This window comes from Bubalus kerabau, chromosome 4 (assembly GCF_029407905.1).
Source record: "Bubalus kerabau isolate K-KA32 ecotype Philippines breed swamp buffalo chromosome 4, PCC_UOA_SB_1v2, whole genome shotgun sequence".
In the NCBI taxonomy this organism is placed as follows: Eukaryota; Metazoa; Chordata; class Mammalia; order Artiodactyla; family Bovidae; genus Bubalus; species Bubalus kerabau.
This window is the reverse complement of record NC_073627.1, coordinates 75,997,700-76,016,570: the sequence shown is the minus strand read 5'-3', so window position 1 is coordinate 76,016,570 and position 18,871 is coordinate 75,997,700. Positions and strand designations below refer to the sequence as shown.

The window sequence follows — 18,871 nt, the reverse complement described above, 5'->3', positions numbered from 1 at the left end:
ATAGGAGGAGAAAGTCTTGATATTATGCATGACTGACATGAAGCTGATTAAAGAAACATCCATGTTCCCAGTTCTCCTGTCTTGACCCTGTTATAGCTCTCTGGAGAATCGAACAGTAGAAGAGGCCCCCGCCCCCTTCCCGCCCCAGCTCTGATCCTAGAGGCCAGACTGTCTTTCTCTATCAGTACATCGCTCACAGGGTTTATGCGGAACACGTAGTTCTCGGGGGTGTAGGATTAAGCTTTTGAAGTGACACTCTTATTACTTTACCAATGTGTGAGTGAATTAAAACCTGATAGACTACTGTGAAACAAGAAGTAAAATCTCTTTAAAAATGCCAACTTGGTAATGTCCTCAGTGAATCTCTGGGCAGTTTCTATTTGAAGACAGTGATGATTCAGTTGCTAACAGTGAAGACCTTTGGTAGAGAATCATCTCGAGTTTAGCTGTCTGGTCAGATTTTCATGCTTTGGGACTGATAATTTACTTAACTTTTTAATTTATTTTTGATTTGGAGGAAGGTTGCTTTATACTGTTATGTCGGTTTCTGGCGTACAACAACATGAATCAGCCATAGCTATACATATATTCCCTCTCTCCCTTGCTTCTCTCCCCCACAGAGAGCCAGGCTGGGCTCCCTGTCTTATATAGCAACTTCCCTCTTAATTCTGAAGTTGATTATTTTCTAGTATTTTTAATATAAAAATAAAATCTTTGTCATTTTATTTTTACATTTTTGTGTTTTTAATATAGCTATGATGTTGTTTTTCACGTTTCCATTAGAATTCTGGTTTTTTGTGTAGCTCACTATGGACTTCCCTGTAGCTCAAATGGTAAAGAATCTGCCTGCAATGCAGGAGACCAGGGTTCGATCCCTGGGCCTAGAAGATCCTCTGGAGAAGGGAACAGCAATCGTCTCCAGTATTCTTGCCTGGAGAATCCCATGGTGGGCTACAGTCTGTGTAGTTACAAAGAGTTGGACACAACTAAAACACATACACTGTGGAATTCATTCAAGTTTACAATATCTTGCTACTTGTTTTTTAACCATTTTATTGACGTATTTTCTTTGTATATACTGCTTAATATGATTCAAGTTTGTTTTATATTGACTTGCTTTTTGTTATCAAGAGTCACTGAAATCCTTGACCAGGCTTTGTGGTACTGGAGTGTGGGGGTAATGTGGCCCCACTGTTCATTGATCCAGTACATTCCTTTTTGATTATGTGATTTTTATGCTTCTTCCCCACAAAGTTCGTAGAATAGTACTAATTATCAGAACTTATATTTTCTTCTCAATTTTCAGCCATGTATTTAATTTTTCTTGCAATATAACTATATTTACATCAACAGAATGATACTTCATTTATAAAGGTACTGTAAAATCACTTTCAATATATGTGGTATGAACAGGCTTACATTATTTTTCTAAAACTTTCTTTGTATAATTGGGATGCAGTACATTTTGTTATCGTTGTTCAGTTGCCAAGTCATATCCAACTCTTTGCGACCCCACGGAATGCAATGCACCAGGCTTTCCAATCCTTCACTATCTCCCAGAGTTTGCTCAAACTCATGTCCATTGAGTCCATGATGCTATCTAACCATCTCATCCTCTGCCATCCTCTTCTTTTGCCGTCAGTCTTTCCTAGCATCAGGGTCTTTTTCAAATATGCCACCCTTCGCATCAGGTGGCCAAAGTATTGCAGCTTCAGCATCAGTCCTTCCAATGAATGTTGGGGTTGATTTCCTTTAGGATTGACTAGTTTGATCTCCTTGCTGTCCAAGGGACTTTCAGGAGTCTTCTCCAGCACCCCAGTTCAAAGGCATCAATTGATTGGCACTCAGCCTTCTTTATGATCCAACTCTGACATCCATACATGACTCATGGAAGATCCATAGCTTTGACTATACAGACTTTTGTCAGCAAAGTGATGTCTCTGCTTTTTAATACTCTGTCTAGGTTTGTCATCCCTTTCCTTCCAGGGAGCAAGTCCTTTAATTTCATGCCTGCAGTCACCGTCCACAGTGATTTTGGAGCCCAAGAAAAGAAAATCTGTCATTGCTTCTGCTTTTTCCCCATCTGTTTGCCATGAAGTAATGGAACCAGATGCCATGATCTTAGTTTTTTGAATGTTGAGTTTTAAGCCAGCTTTTTCATTCTTCTTTTCACCCTCATCAAGAGGCTCTTTAGTTTCTCTTCACTTTCTGCCATTAGAGTGGTATCATCTGCATATCTGAGGTTACCACCAGAGTAAATCTTCATAGGAAGTGGCAGGTTTCATATTATTGCTATCACTTCTAGTATTTTATGCTTCTCTTTATATTATCATCATCATTATTTCACAGTGTCTTGTGTGATAGTACAATGAGTTCTCTCAATTTAACAGACAGTGGGTCTGTGCGGTACATTTTATACACTGGCAAATAATGCTTTTTGAACTCTATTTCTTGCCAATGACTTAAAAAATCTTCATAGTTATCATTTTAATGGCAGCCTGGTAATCTAGCATTTTAATTTGTCTCATTCAGCAAACTGTTCCCTAATGTTAGACAATTAGGTTGCTTCCTGGTTTCTTCATCTCTCTTTTTTTATTATTATTATCTTGGCCTCTACTCCATCTAAAATTCATGTGCATAGAACTTTTTACTTCTGTTGAAGTAACCTGTTAGAGTAGTAGAACCCAGGAGAAGGATTACTCGTAACAAAGGATCTAAGCCTTGTTTTTACTATTCCTTTTAACATACTTTCTGGAACAAGGAATGTATAAATGAGTGTTATCTTTTTTGCTATGTACATTGATATGGTTTTCCAAAGGAATTATATCATATTAGAGTAAATATGTGGTTTCTGGTTTTATCACAGCCTTTACAGAATTAAATGGTTATATTTTTTATTTTATTTATCTAGGAGTTTTAATTTGCGTTTCCCGAGTTATTGGTGAGGATTAACATTTCTCCCATGAAGCTGATTATTATTTGTGTCTTCTTACATCAGTTGTCTGTTTATATATAATTTGCCAATCATGGAATTTGGATCATAAAGAAGATAGATGGTACTTTTTATTGAGATAGCTCAAAAAGAAAACTTGATAAATTTTAACTTTCAAAGGTCTTGGAATGATCTTCTCTTTCCTGGGCAGATATGAAGACTAGGAAACCAACACACTTGTGTTCGTGTTCACATAGTACAGTTCAGTTCAGTCGCTCAGTCGTGTCCGACTCTTTGCGACCCCATGAACAGCAGCACCCCAGGCCTCCCTGTCCATCACCAACTGCGGGAGTCTACCCAAACTCATGTCCATTGAGTCGGTGATGTCATCCAACCATCTCATCCTCTGTCGTCCCCTTCTCCTCCTGCCTTCAATCTTTCCCAGCATCAGGGTCTTCTCAGATGAGTCAGCTCTTCACATAGGTTGGCCAAAATATTGGAGTTTCAGCTTCAACATCAGTCCTTCCAATGGACACCCAGGACTGATTTCCTTTAGGATGGACTGGCTGGATCTCCTTGCAGTCCAAGGGACTCTCAAGACTCTTCTCCAACACCACAGTTCAAAAGCATCAATTCTTCGGCACTCAGCTTTCTTCACAGTCCAATTCTCACATCCATACATGACCACTGGAAAAACCATAGCCTTGACTAGACAGACCTTTGTTGACAAAGTAATTTCTCTGCTTTTTAATATGCTGTCTGGGTTGGTCATAACTTTCCTTCCAAGGAGTAAGCGTCTTTTAATATCATGGCTGCAGTCACCATCTGCAGTGATTTTGGAGCCCAAAAAAATAAAGTCTGACACTGTTTGCACTGTTTCCCCTTCTATTTGCCATGAAGGGATGGGACCGGATGCCATGATCTTAGTTTTCTGAATGTTGAGTTTTAAGCCAACTTTTTCACTCTCCTCTTTCACTTTCATCAAGAGGCTCTTTCGTTCTTCTTCACTTTCTGCCATAGGGGTGGTGTCATCTGCATATCTGAGTTTATTGATATTAACACTTAACAATTTGGTAGCTGTGTTTTGGTAAAACAGCTTCATATCTCTGCATGAAAATGTTATACTCCATTTACTGCTATTTTTAAAGTTATGTTCGGATATAGCTAGAATACGATATATCTGAAATGGCAACCCACTCCAGTGTTCCTGCCTGGAGAATCCCAGAGATGGGGGAGCCTGGTGGGCTGCTGTCTGTGGGGTCGCACAGAGTCGGACACGACTGAAGTGACTTAGCAGCAGTAGCAGACTTCCAGAAAGAAATTTGTATCAAGGGCTCAATGGTCAAATTTTGAAAGAGAAGTGCTAAGGGAAGTGTTAATGGGTAACTCAAGCATTACATGCAAATGTGTACAAGAGAAGGCTGAGTGTTTAGATGGTGTTAACAAAGGTCCGTCTAGTCAAGGCTATGGTTTTTCCAGTGGTCATGTATGGATGCGAGAGTTGGACTGTGAAGAAAGCTGAGCGCCAAAGAATTGATGCTTTTGAACTGTGGTGTTGGAGAAGACTCTTGAGAGTCCCTTGGACTGCAAGGAGATCCAACCAGTCCATTCTGAAGGAGATCAGCCCTGGGTGTTCTTTGGAAGGAATGATGCTAAAGCTGAAACTCCAGTACTTTGGCCACTTCATGCGAAGAGTTGACTCATTGGAAAAGACTCTGATGCTGGGAGGGATTGGGGGCAGGAGGAAAAGGGGACGACAGAGGATGAGATGGCTGGATGGCATCACCGACTCGATGGACGTGAGTTTGAGTGAACTCCGGGAGATGGTGATGGACAGGGAGGCCTGGCGTGCTGTGATTCATGGGGTTGCAAAGAGTTGGACACGACTGAGCAACTGAACTGAAGTGGCTGAGAAACCTTCTGATTCGGGAAAAGAATCACAGGGTTTTCACTCTGCAGTGTTTCTTCTAGCTTTGGTTTTAAACTCTTAAAATAGTTGTGAAAATGTAGAAAACCAATATGGTCCAGAAGTACAGCTGAGCACCCTCACTCTGCTCATCTGGAAGCAGTTGGTTATATCTTGCTGTAAAGAAACCATTGGCAAAGGAAAAAGCCTCCTCCCAGGGTGTTTAATCCAGGGGATTTTAATAATTCTAGTTTATTTTTGTTTTAAATCATAGCAAAGGAAAATTGTGTATCTTTGTGTTCTGTGCCTTTAGAAAATCTGGCTTATTCCTATGTAGGTTCACCTCGTGTCAGCTTCTGCTAATTACAGACAGTTTGCTTAGTGTTGACTCGTGAATCTAAACTCAAACATGGAGAGGAAGTTTCTAGGAATGATTTTCTGGACAGGTATCAGAAGAAATGAACAAAGGAAGGAAAGTGGGAAGTAAGATATTTCAAGTTAAAACAATGTTTTACACTTGTCTTGTAAAAAAAAATTACAATTTCCTCACGCCACCTACCCCTCCTTTTTCTTTCTTAACTATTTTACACTTTAAATTTTATGACAGTTGAGTCAGTGACATCTAACTGGGTGTTTTTATGAAGTAGCACCCCAATGAATCATTCTGTACTGCAGCACGGAAGAGTGGAGGCAATGATTAAATGTAAAATTCTCTCCAGACACATGATGGAGCCACATTAAACTGCCGCTGCCCACAGGCTATTTGACAGCTGTCTGCCTTGATGTGACTTTTAAATCACTGTGAAGCATTAGAATAGAATACCAATTTGCAACCAAAAGATGTTTCTGAGGAACTTCAGACCAAAAAAAGCTCTAGACATCACTTTGAAAGACTTTTGATGAGCAAATTGCAAATATTAGTACCTCTAAGCTTGACAGGTTACCTATTGAAATAGAAAAGTGAATATTCCTGAATGGAGTATCTCTTCAAGCCAAGAAAGTGACACTAGACTGAAATTGAAAAACCTAAAAATAAATGAAACTCGCACCTAGATGAATGGAGCAAAGTCAGAGGGTCTATAACCTTACCTGGGCTTTGAACTCCTGGGAGTCTGGAATAGTGTCTGTTGATATATTCCAGGTTGCTTTATATACTGTGTTGCACATAGAAGATGCTCAGTGTATACAGAACTCTCTTTCTCTCTTCATTTTCAGTGAAAATAAATTATCTCTGAAAGTGGAGATGGCCACATTTCTATTCCGTAATGAGGAAAAACTCCCGTCTGGTACACTCCAGGCATTTCACTGCCAAAGACCATTAACGCCATGTGGCATGTTGTAGGGACGGACGTGAATGTAAGGACATTTATGAACTGTCAGAATCCTTGTAAAGCCCTGTGTGACCAGGTTAGCACTGACTTGTGCTTTGGGGTAGCTAGTCCCAGCTTCAAGGCATGTGCAACCTTGTAGTCTCAAGGGTCTTTAACTTGGCTTAATGCTCTGTTCTCATTACCTTGAAATCATTAATGATTTTTTAAGAAGAGACCCTCTGTTCTCATTTTGCACTAGGCCCCATAAATTAGATTAGCCAGCCCTGCTGGTAATTCTGTGTTTCCTTCTATCATATAGTTCTGCTTAATAGCACTGTATGATAAAACCTACTCCTCAGAGAATTTGCTTGTATTGAACATTTTAGTATGTCTTTTAAAAGTACTGGTACATTATTAAAAATATTTTGTAGAGCCCTTCTTCCTTTGCCTTCACCTCCCCTTCCCATCATCACCAGCGGAGGCAATACCCAGAGTTGTTGACATCGGAAGAAATGGGGAGTGAGCAGTGAGTGCAGAGGTGGCAGATAGAGTAGTTGGGACGTTGGTTACATCGAGCAAATGACTGTTGTTTGATTTACCAAACACATAAGTATACTAAAAATAAGAGAGCCAGACTTCCTACTGAAGGGATTTACAAGCATTGAAAAGTAGAAACCTGAAAAGAACACTGAGCGCTGGATTAGAATTGTAATTATCAGCACGATCTCACAGCCTTTTAAATTGATATATAGAAATAGATAGATATATTGTTGTTTTTAGTCACTAACTTGTGTCCAACTCCTTGTGACGTCATGAACCTCAGTGCACCAGGCTTCCCTGTCCTTCACTGTCTCCCGGAGCTTGCTCAAACTAATGTGCATTGAGTTGGTGATGTTCATCCTCTGCTGCCCCCTTCTGCTGCCCTCAATCTTTCCCAGAATCAGGGTCTTTTCCAATGAGTCAGCTGTTCACATCAGGTGGCCAGGGCACTGGAGCTTCAGCATCAGTCCTTCCAGTGAACTCAATTCCATTGAATTCCAATCAACTTAATTCAGAGTTGATTTCCTTTAGCATTGACTGTTTGATCTCCTTGCAGTCCAAGGGACTCTCAAGAGTCTTCTCTAACACTACAGTTTGAAAGCATCAATTCTTTGGCTCTCAGCCTTCTTTATGGTCCAACTCTCACATCCATACATGACTACTGGAAAAACCATAGCTTTGACTATATAGACCTTTGTCGGCATAAGTGATGTCTCTGTTTTTTAATATGCTGTCTAGGTTTGTCATACCTTTCCTTCCAAGGAGTAAGTGTCTTTTAATTTTATGGCTGCAGTCACCATCTGCAGTGATTTTGGAGCCCAAGAAAAGAAAATCTGTCACTGTTTCTTTTTCCCCTTCTATTTGCCATGAACTGATAGGACTGGATGCCATGATCTTAGTTTTCTCAATTTTGAGCTTTAAGCCAGTTTTTTCACTCTTCTCTTTCACCTTCATCAAGAGGCTCATTAGTTCCTGTTTGCCTTCTGCCATTAGGGTCTTGTCATATGCATATTTGAGGTTATTGATATTTCTTCTGGCAGTCTTGATTCCAGCTTGTGATTCATCCAGCATGGCATTTTGCATGTTGTACTCTGCCTAGAAGTTAAATAAGCAGGGTGACAGTATACAGCCTTCACATACTCCTTTCCCAGTTTGGAACCACTCTGTTGTTCCATGTCCAGTTTTAACTGTTGCTTCTTGACTTTCGTACAGGATTTTCAGGAGGCAGGTAAGGTGGTCTGGTATTCCCATCTCTTTCAGAATTTTCCACAGTTTGTTGTGATCCACACAGTCAAAGGCTTTGGCATAGTCAATAAAGCAGAAGTAGATGTTTTCCTGGAACTCTCTTGCTTTTTTGATGATCCAACAGATGTTGGCAGTTTGATCTGTGGTTCCTCTGCCTTTTCTAAACCCAGCTTGTACATCTGGAAGTTCTCAGTTCGTGTACTGTTGAAGCCTGGCTTGGAGAATTTGAGCATCACTTTGCCAGCATGTGAGATGAGTGCAATTGTGCAGTAGTTTGAACACTCTTTGGCATTGCCTTTCTTTGGGATTGGAATGAAAACCGACGTTTTCTGGTCCTGTGGCCACTGCTGAGTTTTCCAAAGTTGCTGGCATATTGAGTACAGCACTTTCACAGCATCACCTTTTAGGATTTGAAATAGCTCAGCTGGAATTCCATCACCTTCACTATATTTGTTCAAAGTGATGCTTCCTAAGGCCTAGTTGACTTCACACTCCAGGATGTCTGGTTCTAGGTGAGTGATCACACCATCGTGGCTATCTGGGTCATTAACATTTTTTTTGTATAGTTCTGTGTATTCTTTTCACCTCTTCTTAATATCTTCTGCTTCTGTTAGGGCCATACTGTTTCTGTCCTTTATTGTGCCCATCTTTGCATGAAATGTTGCCTTGATAGCTCCAATTTTCTTGGAGTCTTTCTCTAGCCTTTCCCATTCTGTTGTTTTCCTCTATTTCTTTGTATTATTTCCTTAAGAAGGCTTTCTTATCTCTGCTAGCTATTCTCTGGAACTCTGCATGCAGGTGGATATGTATCTTTCTGTTTCTTGCTTGCCTTTTACTTCTCTTCTCAGCTATTTGTAAGGCCTCCTCAGACAACCACTTTGCCTTCTTGCATTTCTTTTTCTTTGGGGTGGTTTTGGTCACCGCCTCTGTACAGTGTTACAAGCCTCTGTGCATAGCTCTTCAGGCGCTCTGCTATCGGATCTAATTGCTTGAATATATCTGTCACCTTCACTGTAAAATCATAAGGTATTTGATTTAGGTCTGACCTGAATGGCTTAGTGGTTTTCCCTACTTTCTTCAATTTAAACCTGAAGTTTGCAATAAGGAGCTCATGATCTGAGCCAAAGTCAGCTCCAGGTCTTGTTTTTGTTGACTGTATAGAGTTTCTCCATCTTCATCTGCAAAGAATATTGTCAGTCTAATTTCGGTATTGACCATCTGGTTATGTACATGTGTCAAGTCATCTCTAAAGGCAATGAAACCTCAGTAATAATGAGCACAGTGAGTGCCCAGATCTTGGTTTTAAATACTGTGCTCCACTGAAAGGAAGCAGGACTGCTTGGGTAAATGGCTAGTTCTAGGGTTGGTAAATGTAAGATAAACCTGGAACATCTTGTTGCAGAAAGAAAGGAAATACTCAAAGAATGTTGCAGATATCTCAGAAGGACCCAGAAGCCAGCCTAAATGCATGCCTACTGGCCACATCTAATTTAAGCAACAAAATAATGTTGATATCAGACTACTACAACTGGTTGAATAAAATAGGAATCTGTGAGTTTTTAAATTAGAGAAGGGAATATTCTTCCTTGAAATATAAGCTCAACTAACGCAGAAGAGATGGTAGAAATAATCACCAGTGATGACTGTTGCAGGGCAGGTGGGGTAGAAGGAGTCATGAGCAGATGCTAGACTGGTGGTCGGAGGGTCGGTGAGGAACAGGATATTGGCATGATATTTGTACTTGTGTCAGCTCTCATACTGTAACAGGTATTCTTTAAAAATCCACTTAATAACACGTTTTTCACATTTTTGTGCTTTTTGTTGATTTTACTGTTTAAAATGTCCCAGACTTCCCTGGTGGCTCAGACGGTAAAGCGTCTACCTACAATGAGGGAGACTGGGTTCAATCCTTGGGTCGGGAAGATCTCCTAGAGAAGGAGATGGCAATTCACTTCAGTATTCTTGCTTGGAAAATCCCATGGATAGAGGAGCCTGGTAGGCTACAGTCCATGGGGTCGCAACAAGTCAGACATGATTGTGCGGCTTCACTTTCTTTCTTTCTTTCATGCATAGTGTTCCTAAGCACAAGAAGATTGTGATGTGTCTTACAAAGAAAATAAATGTGTTAGGTAAGCCTCATTACAGCATGAATCATACTGCTGTTGGCCATATACAGTGTTAATGAATGAATTCTGTGTTAAATAAAATGTCTTTGAACAGAAACACAGAACAAAGTGATGTGTTGATCAGTGGAAGAAAATGAGCTGAAAGCTGATAGGAACCTGACCCTCCGTTTTGCACAGGAGCAGTGCTTCCATGTTTGCTCATTCAGTGTTCAGGGCACATTATCAGACTTCACTGCAATGAATAACAAGAGTCACATGTATCTCACGTAATGGGTACTAACTGGTTGCCGTTGGTATTATCAGATTAATTTCATATCACATATAACAGTGTTTTACTTTGCTGTGAAACTACATATTTTTGTGAGTAATTTAATAGAATGTTGTTCAGTCGCTAAGTTGTGTCCAACTCTTTGCCATCTCATGGACTGCAGCACCCAGGTTTCCCTGTCCTTCACTATCTCCCGGAGTTGGCACAAACTCATGTCCATTGAGTCAGTGATGCTACCCAACCATCTGATCCTCTGCCTCGCTCTTCTTTTCTTGCCTTCAGTCTTTCCCAGAATCAGGGTCTTTTCCAATAGGTCAGTTCTTCACATCAGGTGGCCAAAGTATTGGAGTTTCAGCTTCAGCCTCAGTCCTTCCAATGAATATTCAGAACTAATTTAGTTTAGGATTGACTGGTTCAGGGTTAAAAGAGGCATTTGGGAGATTTTAACTTTGGTTTATATAATATGAAGTAGTAAAAAAAACTTAAAACAGTTTTTTATACATTCCTTCCTAAAATAAAATAAACTGCTTTTTCCTCTGTCGCCTAAAAGAATACCCTAATTATCTGTGTAACCAAATAGAATCATAAATTCTATTATGCTTATTGGGGGTATGAGCACAAAAAAAGAAAAAAAACCTGCTTTTTCCTTCACTAGCCTTCTTTCAGTTTCATATGATTACTAATTTAAGATGTACCTGGGGACTTCCCAGGTGGTCCAGTTGCTAGGACTCTGCACTTCCAATGCAGGGGTCCCGGGTTCTACCTCTGATCAGGGAATTAGATCTCACATGCCACAGCTCAAGATCCCTCGTGCTGCAACTAAGACCCAGTGCAGCCAAATAGATGTGTAAACAAAAATAAATATTTAAGATATATCTGGTTTTCAGTTCAGTCACTCAGTCATATCTGACTCTTTGCAACCCCATGGACTGCAGCACACCAGGCCTCCCTGTCCATTACCAACTCCTGGAGTGTACTCAAACTCAGGTCCATTGAATCGGTGATGCCATCCAACCATCTCATCCTCTGTCGTCCCCTTCTCCTCCTGCCTTCAATCTTTCCAAGCATCAGGGTCTTTTCAAATGAGTCAGCTCTTCGCATCAGGTGGCCAAAGTATTGGAGTTTCAGCTTCATCATCAGTCCTTCCAATGAATATTCAGGACTGATTTCCTTTAGGATGGACTGGTTGGAAGGAATTACAGTTCCAAAGGAAGAAAGTTTATTTTACTAAAAAGTATAAGTAAACCATAGATATTAACTAATCACTCTAAAGTATATATTTTTATGTCACTTTGAACTCCCTGGTATGTCATTCTCTTAAAGAATTTTGGTTTATCATTTCTTTATAGTAGCTTCCAGAGTCTATTTATTATGTGTAGTTTTTAGTGCTAATTGATTAGCTTTTGATACTTTTGAATGAGTGGGGAATATTGTATTAGAATCAAATGGTGAATTAGCTAATTGTATTTTCTTAACATTTGGAGGGATAAGTGAGAAGAGAAGGAAAAGACTCAAGTTGATTCAAAAGCAAAAATGAGAAAACAAGATAATTGGTGTATCCTTCAAGTCTTCTAATCCACCAAATATTAGACAAAACAAATTGGGGACTTGTCTTTAAATAGGAGATGTGCTAAGCATATTCTTACTTCAGATTTTTTTTTTTTTTTTTTTAGCTATTTTGTGTTAAGATATTGATTTTTCTGTAGAAGGGATGTTGAGGGCTACTAAAATGAAGCTCATAATTTCAACTTTTGATCAAAGTTTCTTTGGTGCCTGGCACTTAACACTGTATTAATGCCAGGAAATAAATTTTATCTACTTCATCTTTAAGCAAGTTCTTATTCCCTTCTAATGAAGTTGTTGTGCTCAGTCATGCAGTTGTGTCCAACTCTGCAACTCTATGGACCATAGCCACTCAGGCTCCTATGTCCATAGAATTTTTCAGGCAATAATACTGGAGTGGGTTGCCATTTCCTCCTCCAGGGGATCTTCCTGACCCAGGGATTGAACCTGAGTCTCCTGAGTCTCTTGCATTGGTGGGCGGGTTCTTTACCACTAGCACCACCAGGGAAGAGTCGCTTCTAATTTAGATTTTTAGGAAACATTGGGGTGAGGGAGAGGGATATATTCTTTGAGACCAGTTGTCATCTCGGCCAGGCTTTTAAGCTTCCTGGTTACTTGTCATTCAGCAACTCTATGGTAAAGTGTTTATAAGTTATAAATCAGTGTGTTAATAATTTTTATTTCTTCTCTTTTAAACAAATTGGATTTTGTAAAAACAACAAGAATTGTATTTCCTGTTTAGTACAGGTGTCTCTTCAGCCAAAAATCATTATAATAGTTATTGGATATTTGTTTTGTATTTAGTAATCTTCTAAAGTGATTTCATCAGGTATTTCTTAAGAAAACCTTGCGTGATTGGTGAAAATCATAATTTCATAGATGGAAAAACTGGGAGGTAGAAAAGCTGTGAATCTGCTTTTCAGTTAGAATATTCAGCCTCTGTTTTCTTGGTCTGTTTTGTAGGGTTTTTTTGTAAAAAGTATCCCTGCCTTCCTGTTTTAGAGAGTGACTTATATTTTGCAATATCTGATGTTTTTCTCCTGCAGAGATATTCCAATGCCGTTAGTCAGCTCAGGAGTGGAGCATGGAAACTTGAGAGAGCTGGCATTTGCAAGAATGAAAGACCTTGGAATACAGGTAAGAGCCTGACCGAAACTGCAGAGATCAAAGTACTCTCAGACATGCGATCACCTGATAAACTTACAGGTTGGGTCAAAGAGCTTTCATGCATTGAAGCCCTTCTTTCTGTACAGCATGTTGAAGCTGAAGTAGTGGTTACACCATCTGCATCCCATCCCTGCACCCCTCTGCTTTCTCCTAAAAGAGTATGGGTTTGTCAATTTAATGGTTGTTTTCTCTTGCCTACTGAAATTGCCAACTATGTGTTCAGCTCCTTTTTCAGAAAACCTCTTTTCTTTTGAAATACTGGGTGTTTGATTCTTGACCAGTGGTTATAGACAAATACGACCTTTGAAGAAACAAGGATGACATGCTGAAATAATTACCGATATTATTGTCCAGATACACCATTCTCCCTTGCCCCACCTTGCCCCTGTGTCTTTTCATTTGCTTTTTTATTTCAGAAATATTTACTAAGCACCTCCTTTCTGCTTTCCCTGGAAATACAAAGAGCCCAGGAATCTGCAGATGATTTTGAAATCATGATATGGTTTAAAACTCAGTGCCCTAGGAGCTATTTCTCAGAGCTGCTAAGAGGAAAGGCCAGGGGGTGTCTAGGCCTGAGCCTGTATCCTGGCTTCTGCTTTGAGCTTCTGATTCACTTGGCCTGGTATGGAGCTGAGGGAGGTTCTCACACACAGTGCAGACATGGACCGCTCTTTGAAAGGCATTGTTTTAAGGACTATGTATCATGTTTGTGGACATACCCGAAACATCTTATTCTCTTAGTTGATTTGCTATAAAGAGGTTTTTCTTTTCTTTTCTTTTTTTCAGAAAACTGTCTAGAGTTTGTGAACAGTATTGGCTTATTCTACCAAAATAATAATAATTTAAGTTCTAGAAAAACAGCAACTGTATGTACAGTAATTGTTATTTAGTTGCTCGGTCCAGAGAAGGCAATGGCACCCCACTCCAGTACTCTTGCCTGGAAAATCCCATGGACGGAGGACCCTGGTAGGCTGCAGTCCATGGGTTCGCTTAGAGTCGGACACGACTGAGCGACTTCACTTTCACTTTTCACTTTCATGCATTGGAGAAGGAAATGGCAACCCACTCCAGTGTTCTTGCCTGGAGAATCCCAGGGACGGGGGAGCCTGGTGGGCTGCCGTCTGTGGGGTCGCACAGAGTCGGACACGACTGTAGCGACTTAGCAGCAGCAGCAGTCGCTCAGTCATGTCCGACTCTTTGTGACCCCATGGACCATAGCCAGCCAGGCTCTTCTGTCCATGGGATTTCCCAGGCAAGAATGCTGGAGTGGGTTGCCATTTCCTTCTCCAGGGGATCTTCCTGACCCAGGGATTGAACCCAAGTCTCCTGCATTGGCAGGCAGTTTCTTTACCACTGAACCACCAGGGAAGCCCCATGTACAGTAATGAATAGCCCCAGCAAGTATGTGACTGCTCTGCTCGCTGGTCCCCAGCTGTCCCAGCTCCTCCTCCTCCTCCTCCTCCTCCTCCTCCTCCTCCTCCTCCTCCTGGCCTGGTTAGCCTGATAACCTCATCATCCAGCCATCATCTTTAACCCTGTACCCCTCTTAAACCTTGATAGGCTCTCATAAAGTAATCTAGGACTGAGTCTCAAGACTGGAATTCAGTCGTAGCCACAAGTTATCTAGTTTACCTAGGCAGTGTCTTTACTAGAAAATAAGGACACCCCAATCTCTTTTGTAAAAACCATTCCCCACCCCTCCAAGAAAGGACAAAAGCAGGCAAGTGTTCTTTAGGAGCATGTGATATGGGTTCCCAGGGCATGGAAATAGCTTCGTTTTTCTAGAACTGAATAATGAGCGCTTATTTTTCTTGTGAAATTCTCCATATATACACCAAATACAGTATTAGTAGTATGGCTGCAAGACATCATCAGCTTTCCTAGGGTGATCTTTTCTCACCGATGGAAAGCGTTAGAATCTTGGAAATAAGTTCCACAGTTTGTTCTAGGGGGAAAGTGGACCACAGGACAGATAATAGTCGCTGTGAGGATTTTGTAATGATAAGTGTCAGGCTTCACAGCCTGCACACTGGGTCGTGGAGTAGAAGCGAGAGTTACATCATGTGGCTAGGCCGTGCACACATCCACAGGCAACTCTGTGCTTCCTGGGACATTCAGAGAGCCAGTCTGCCACCATGACACCATGATTCAGACCGTATAAAAATAAAAGCCCTTTCCTCTCCTTCCTCGCATCCCTTCCTCCCTCCCATCCTTTATTCCACAGAGCCCTTCTCTGCAGAAGATAGCAGTCTTAGTTGCCCTCTTTCTGACATTTCTAAAATTTGATACAAACATGGTGATGCTAAAAACATTAACTGCTATAAAATGGTGAAGGTTTTGGAACATTAGGAATTCAATTGTTACTCTTCTATAGATAGAGCTTGGGATTGCACTTTCAGATACAGTTATATCCTCTGGGTAAAACTATGTTCAAATTTTTAGGAGGTATGTTCTTTACTTTCAATATTATGTATTGATCTCCTTTGGATTCTAAATGCCTTTTAAAAAACAATATGCTGTTAACTTCATATATTTCCATTTTGTTTTTCCCTATTTTCAGATTTATTAAAAATGGCTTCGTTTTTAAATTCAGTTTTTTTATCTCAATGTAAATTATGTCCAGATGTAATTTTGAGCCCAGAATTTGGTGGAGAAGTTTCAGTAAAAATTGTATTAGTGACCGGTTTTATATTTGCCTCCCCTTCCCTCTTTCTTTTCTATCTCTTTATTTTTGCCCCATTCCTGTGCCCCTCCTTCCTCCCCTTTCTTCATTTCTTTTGCTTTGTTTTTTTCACAGTGTCGTGACGTGAGAACCAGAGAGGTTGGAATCCAAGAAATTCATCACAAAGTCCGGCCATACCAGGCTAGTGTCTTCATTTTATAGAGAGATTATGTCCTGCTCATTACTCTTTGTCAAGCCTGGGCCTATACCTGCTTATGTATCGTGCTGTGTTTAGTTGCTCTGTCGTGCCCAACTCTTTGCGACCTCATGGACCGTAGCCTGCAGGCTCCTCTGTCCATGGGGATTCTCCAGGCAAGAGTACTGGAGTGGGTTGCCATGCCCTCCTCCAGGGGCTCTTCCCAACCCAAGGATCAACCCCAGGTCTCCCGCGTTGCAGACGGATTCTTTACTGTCTGAGCCACCAGGGAAGCCCAAGAAAACTGGAGTGGGTTGCCTATCCCTTCTCCAGGAGAACTTCCCGACCCAGGAATCTATTTGGGGTCTCCTGCATTGCAGGCAGATTGTTTACCAGCTGAGCTACCAGGGAAGCCCTATAGTTAGAACCAAAACCAAACTCTCAAAGTTAATAAAGAAACTAAGAGCAAAGAGTCACTGAGAATCAGGTCAAGCCAGCAAAGCCAGATATGAAGGTCACTCAACACTAGAAGGGCCAGGTTAGGAAGGTCAGGTAGGAACTTCATTATAGATCAGTACTATGCAGCAGAACTTTCTGCACTGCTGGAAGTGTCCTGTCATCTCTGCCACCTAATACGGAGTCAGCTACCAGTCACATGTGACAGTTCAGCACTTGAAAGGTGGCTAGTGCAAGAAGAACTTAGTTTTTAATTTTATTTAACATCACAGTGCCAAAGAATTCAAATATAAATAGCCAAATATGACTAGTGGCTACCTTCAGGTAAAGCTGAGTGTCACATGCTTATCTCTGTGTTCAGTTATTGCCCGCTGGTGGTAATCAGGTGAAGAGATCACCCTCATCAACAGGGTTTCTATAAAACATATTTTTAATGAATTAACTTCTCTCTTGTAATGTCATCATGTTAGCTATTTGCCAGATTTTTCTGTGGGGGTTCTCTTTCCTGTGGGAGCCTGTTTGAGAAAGGTTAGAAGAGATGAGATCTGCAGCTGATATTTCTCTTCTCAAAATGAATTGGTGGTTTTCACATCTTGGACCTTTTAAGGAAAAAGTAGACCCTGGCACAGTTACTTCTTCTGCCAAATTCTGGTGCAGTCCAGTTACGCAGCAAACAAGAAGCTGAGGAGGCATGTCAGTGTCAATCTGATTGTTCACCCCACTGTGGGTCCAGTCTGCCCATTTTTGGAGTGCATCTGAGTGTGACTGTGCCCACATACATAGCTTTCTCTGCTTGTCAATTGCTCAATATTTGTGCAGAGTACAAGGGCCACTTGAGCAGGATGCAAAAATCAAAACACCATGCAGAGTGCTAACACAAAAGCTTCCCCTAAAACCCTTCTCTGGTGACTGTATTTTCTTTAACCTGTTAATCTCACAAGTAGGCATACTGTTGGGTTGGCCAAGAAGTTTTTTGGGTTTCTCCATAACATCTTATGAAAAAAACCCAAATGTACTTTTCGGTCAACCCAATATTTTAAAGGTCCTGTGGAATACTTTTTCTTAAAATCCCATCAAGGAATGAGACCAACACATTTTTCCCCAAAAAAGCAGGTTTTAGTGGAAGAGGTGAGGACTAAAAACCATTGAGCACCTGACTGTTCTGGGGCCCCAGGGTGCTCCCAAGAACTACATACATGATATAATGTATAATTTTACCTTAGAGACTTTTCATAGCAGCTGAGAGATTTAAATCCATGGAAGTATTAACTGAGCCAAACCCTGTAAGAATCTTAAGGTTAATGAGGTTCATATATTTATAAAATGGTAAAACAGTTTTCCTCTTACATCATCTATAGACAAGGCACCAATTCTCATTTATAGTCAGTGCTATTGAGAGGAGAGAAGTAAAAAGAAACATAATTTGTGGTTATTTATTCTCTATCCCTAATTAGAGATATTAGTTTAAATGTATATAATTATAGAAATGTACTTTGTTCTCTAATTCTTTTATAAAAAAAGTTTTGTGTGGCTTTTTATTAAAACAGGTTGAATTGGTGAGAAGAGATTATGTTGCAAATGGAGGCTGGGAAACCTTCTTATCTTATGAAGACCCAGATCAGGACATCTTGATTGGCCTCCTGAGATTACGGAAGTGTTCAGAGGAGACATTCCGCTTCGAACTGGTTGGGGGTGTGTCCATAGTCCGAGAGCTGCATGTGTACGGAAGTGTGGTCCCTGTAAGCAGTCGGGATCCCACTAAATTTCAGCATCAGGTATCCTGGACTGCATTTCTGTTTGACTATGGTTAAGAAGTCGCTCAAAGGAGGAAAAGAGAAAAGGGATTGCAGGGGGGAGAGGGAGGGCAGAGAAGAAAAGGAAGAGGAAAGGAGAAAGGAAAGCATAGAAATAGAGGAACTAACATTACTGTTGTTCAGAGAGGTTTTCTCTTTAAATTGTACCCCTTTGGGCATGAGGGAGGGGGAGGGAGAGACAAATTGAGACTCAATCAAGTGGAATATAATAATAGACTGAACCATAGGAAATTACTATTTTTGAAAGTCAGAAATGATCTAATACCGGCAATTTTGTGTGATTCAACTATTTTGGAATCGAAGGAGATGATAATGTGAAAGAAAGCACTTATGAAATTTTAAAGCACTTTGTCAATGCAAGCTAAAAGATAGTGGCACACTATTCTACTCCCCCAAACAACCTAAATAAATAACCACTTTTTTTCACTTTCAGGAGAGCAAGTTAAAACTGCTAATGGTGGACCTAGCATTAAACCCCCAATCTATTGATGATTTAAGAATATTGCCTGGTTTCCAAAAGCCTTTTAGAAACTGAAAGGCTGACTAATAATACAAGATTAGATGCTCCAGACTTTCATCACCTGGAGATTGCCTAGAACTTGTTTAAAAAGCGATAGAAATTGACAGGCAATTCCTCCCTTGCTGTGACTAGATTACATCATCCACAAAATACCTTGGGATGGCTT

General features: G+C 40.6%; 1 protein-coding gene across 13 annotated transcripts in view; it reads left to right on the top strand.

Annotated features, from left to right (window-relative positions):
- The window catches only part of ELP3 (elongator acetyltransferase complex subunit 3), a 219,600-nt gene that overhangs the window by 161,677 nt on the left and 39,052 nt on the right, over positions 1-18,871 (top strand). For all 13 annotated transcript variants that reach the window (XM_055577791.1, XM_055577790.1, XM_055577784.1 and 10 more), the window contains 3 exons: positions 12,937-13,027; positions 15,855-15,920; positions 17,919-18,146. In XM_055577791.1, coding sequence (XP_055433766.1) covers positions 12,937-13,027; positions 15,855-15,920; positions 17,919-18,146 — 385 coding nt within the window. The remainder of the gene's footprint in view (positions 1-12,936; positions 13,028-15,854; positions 15,921-17,918; positions 18,147-18,871) is intronic.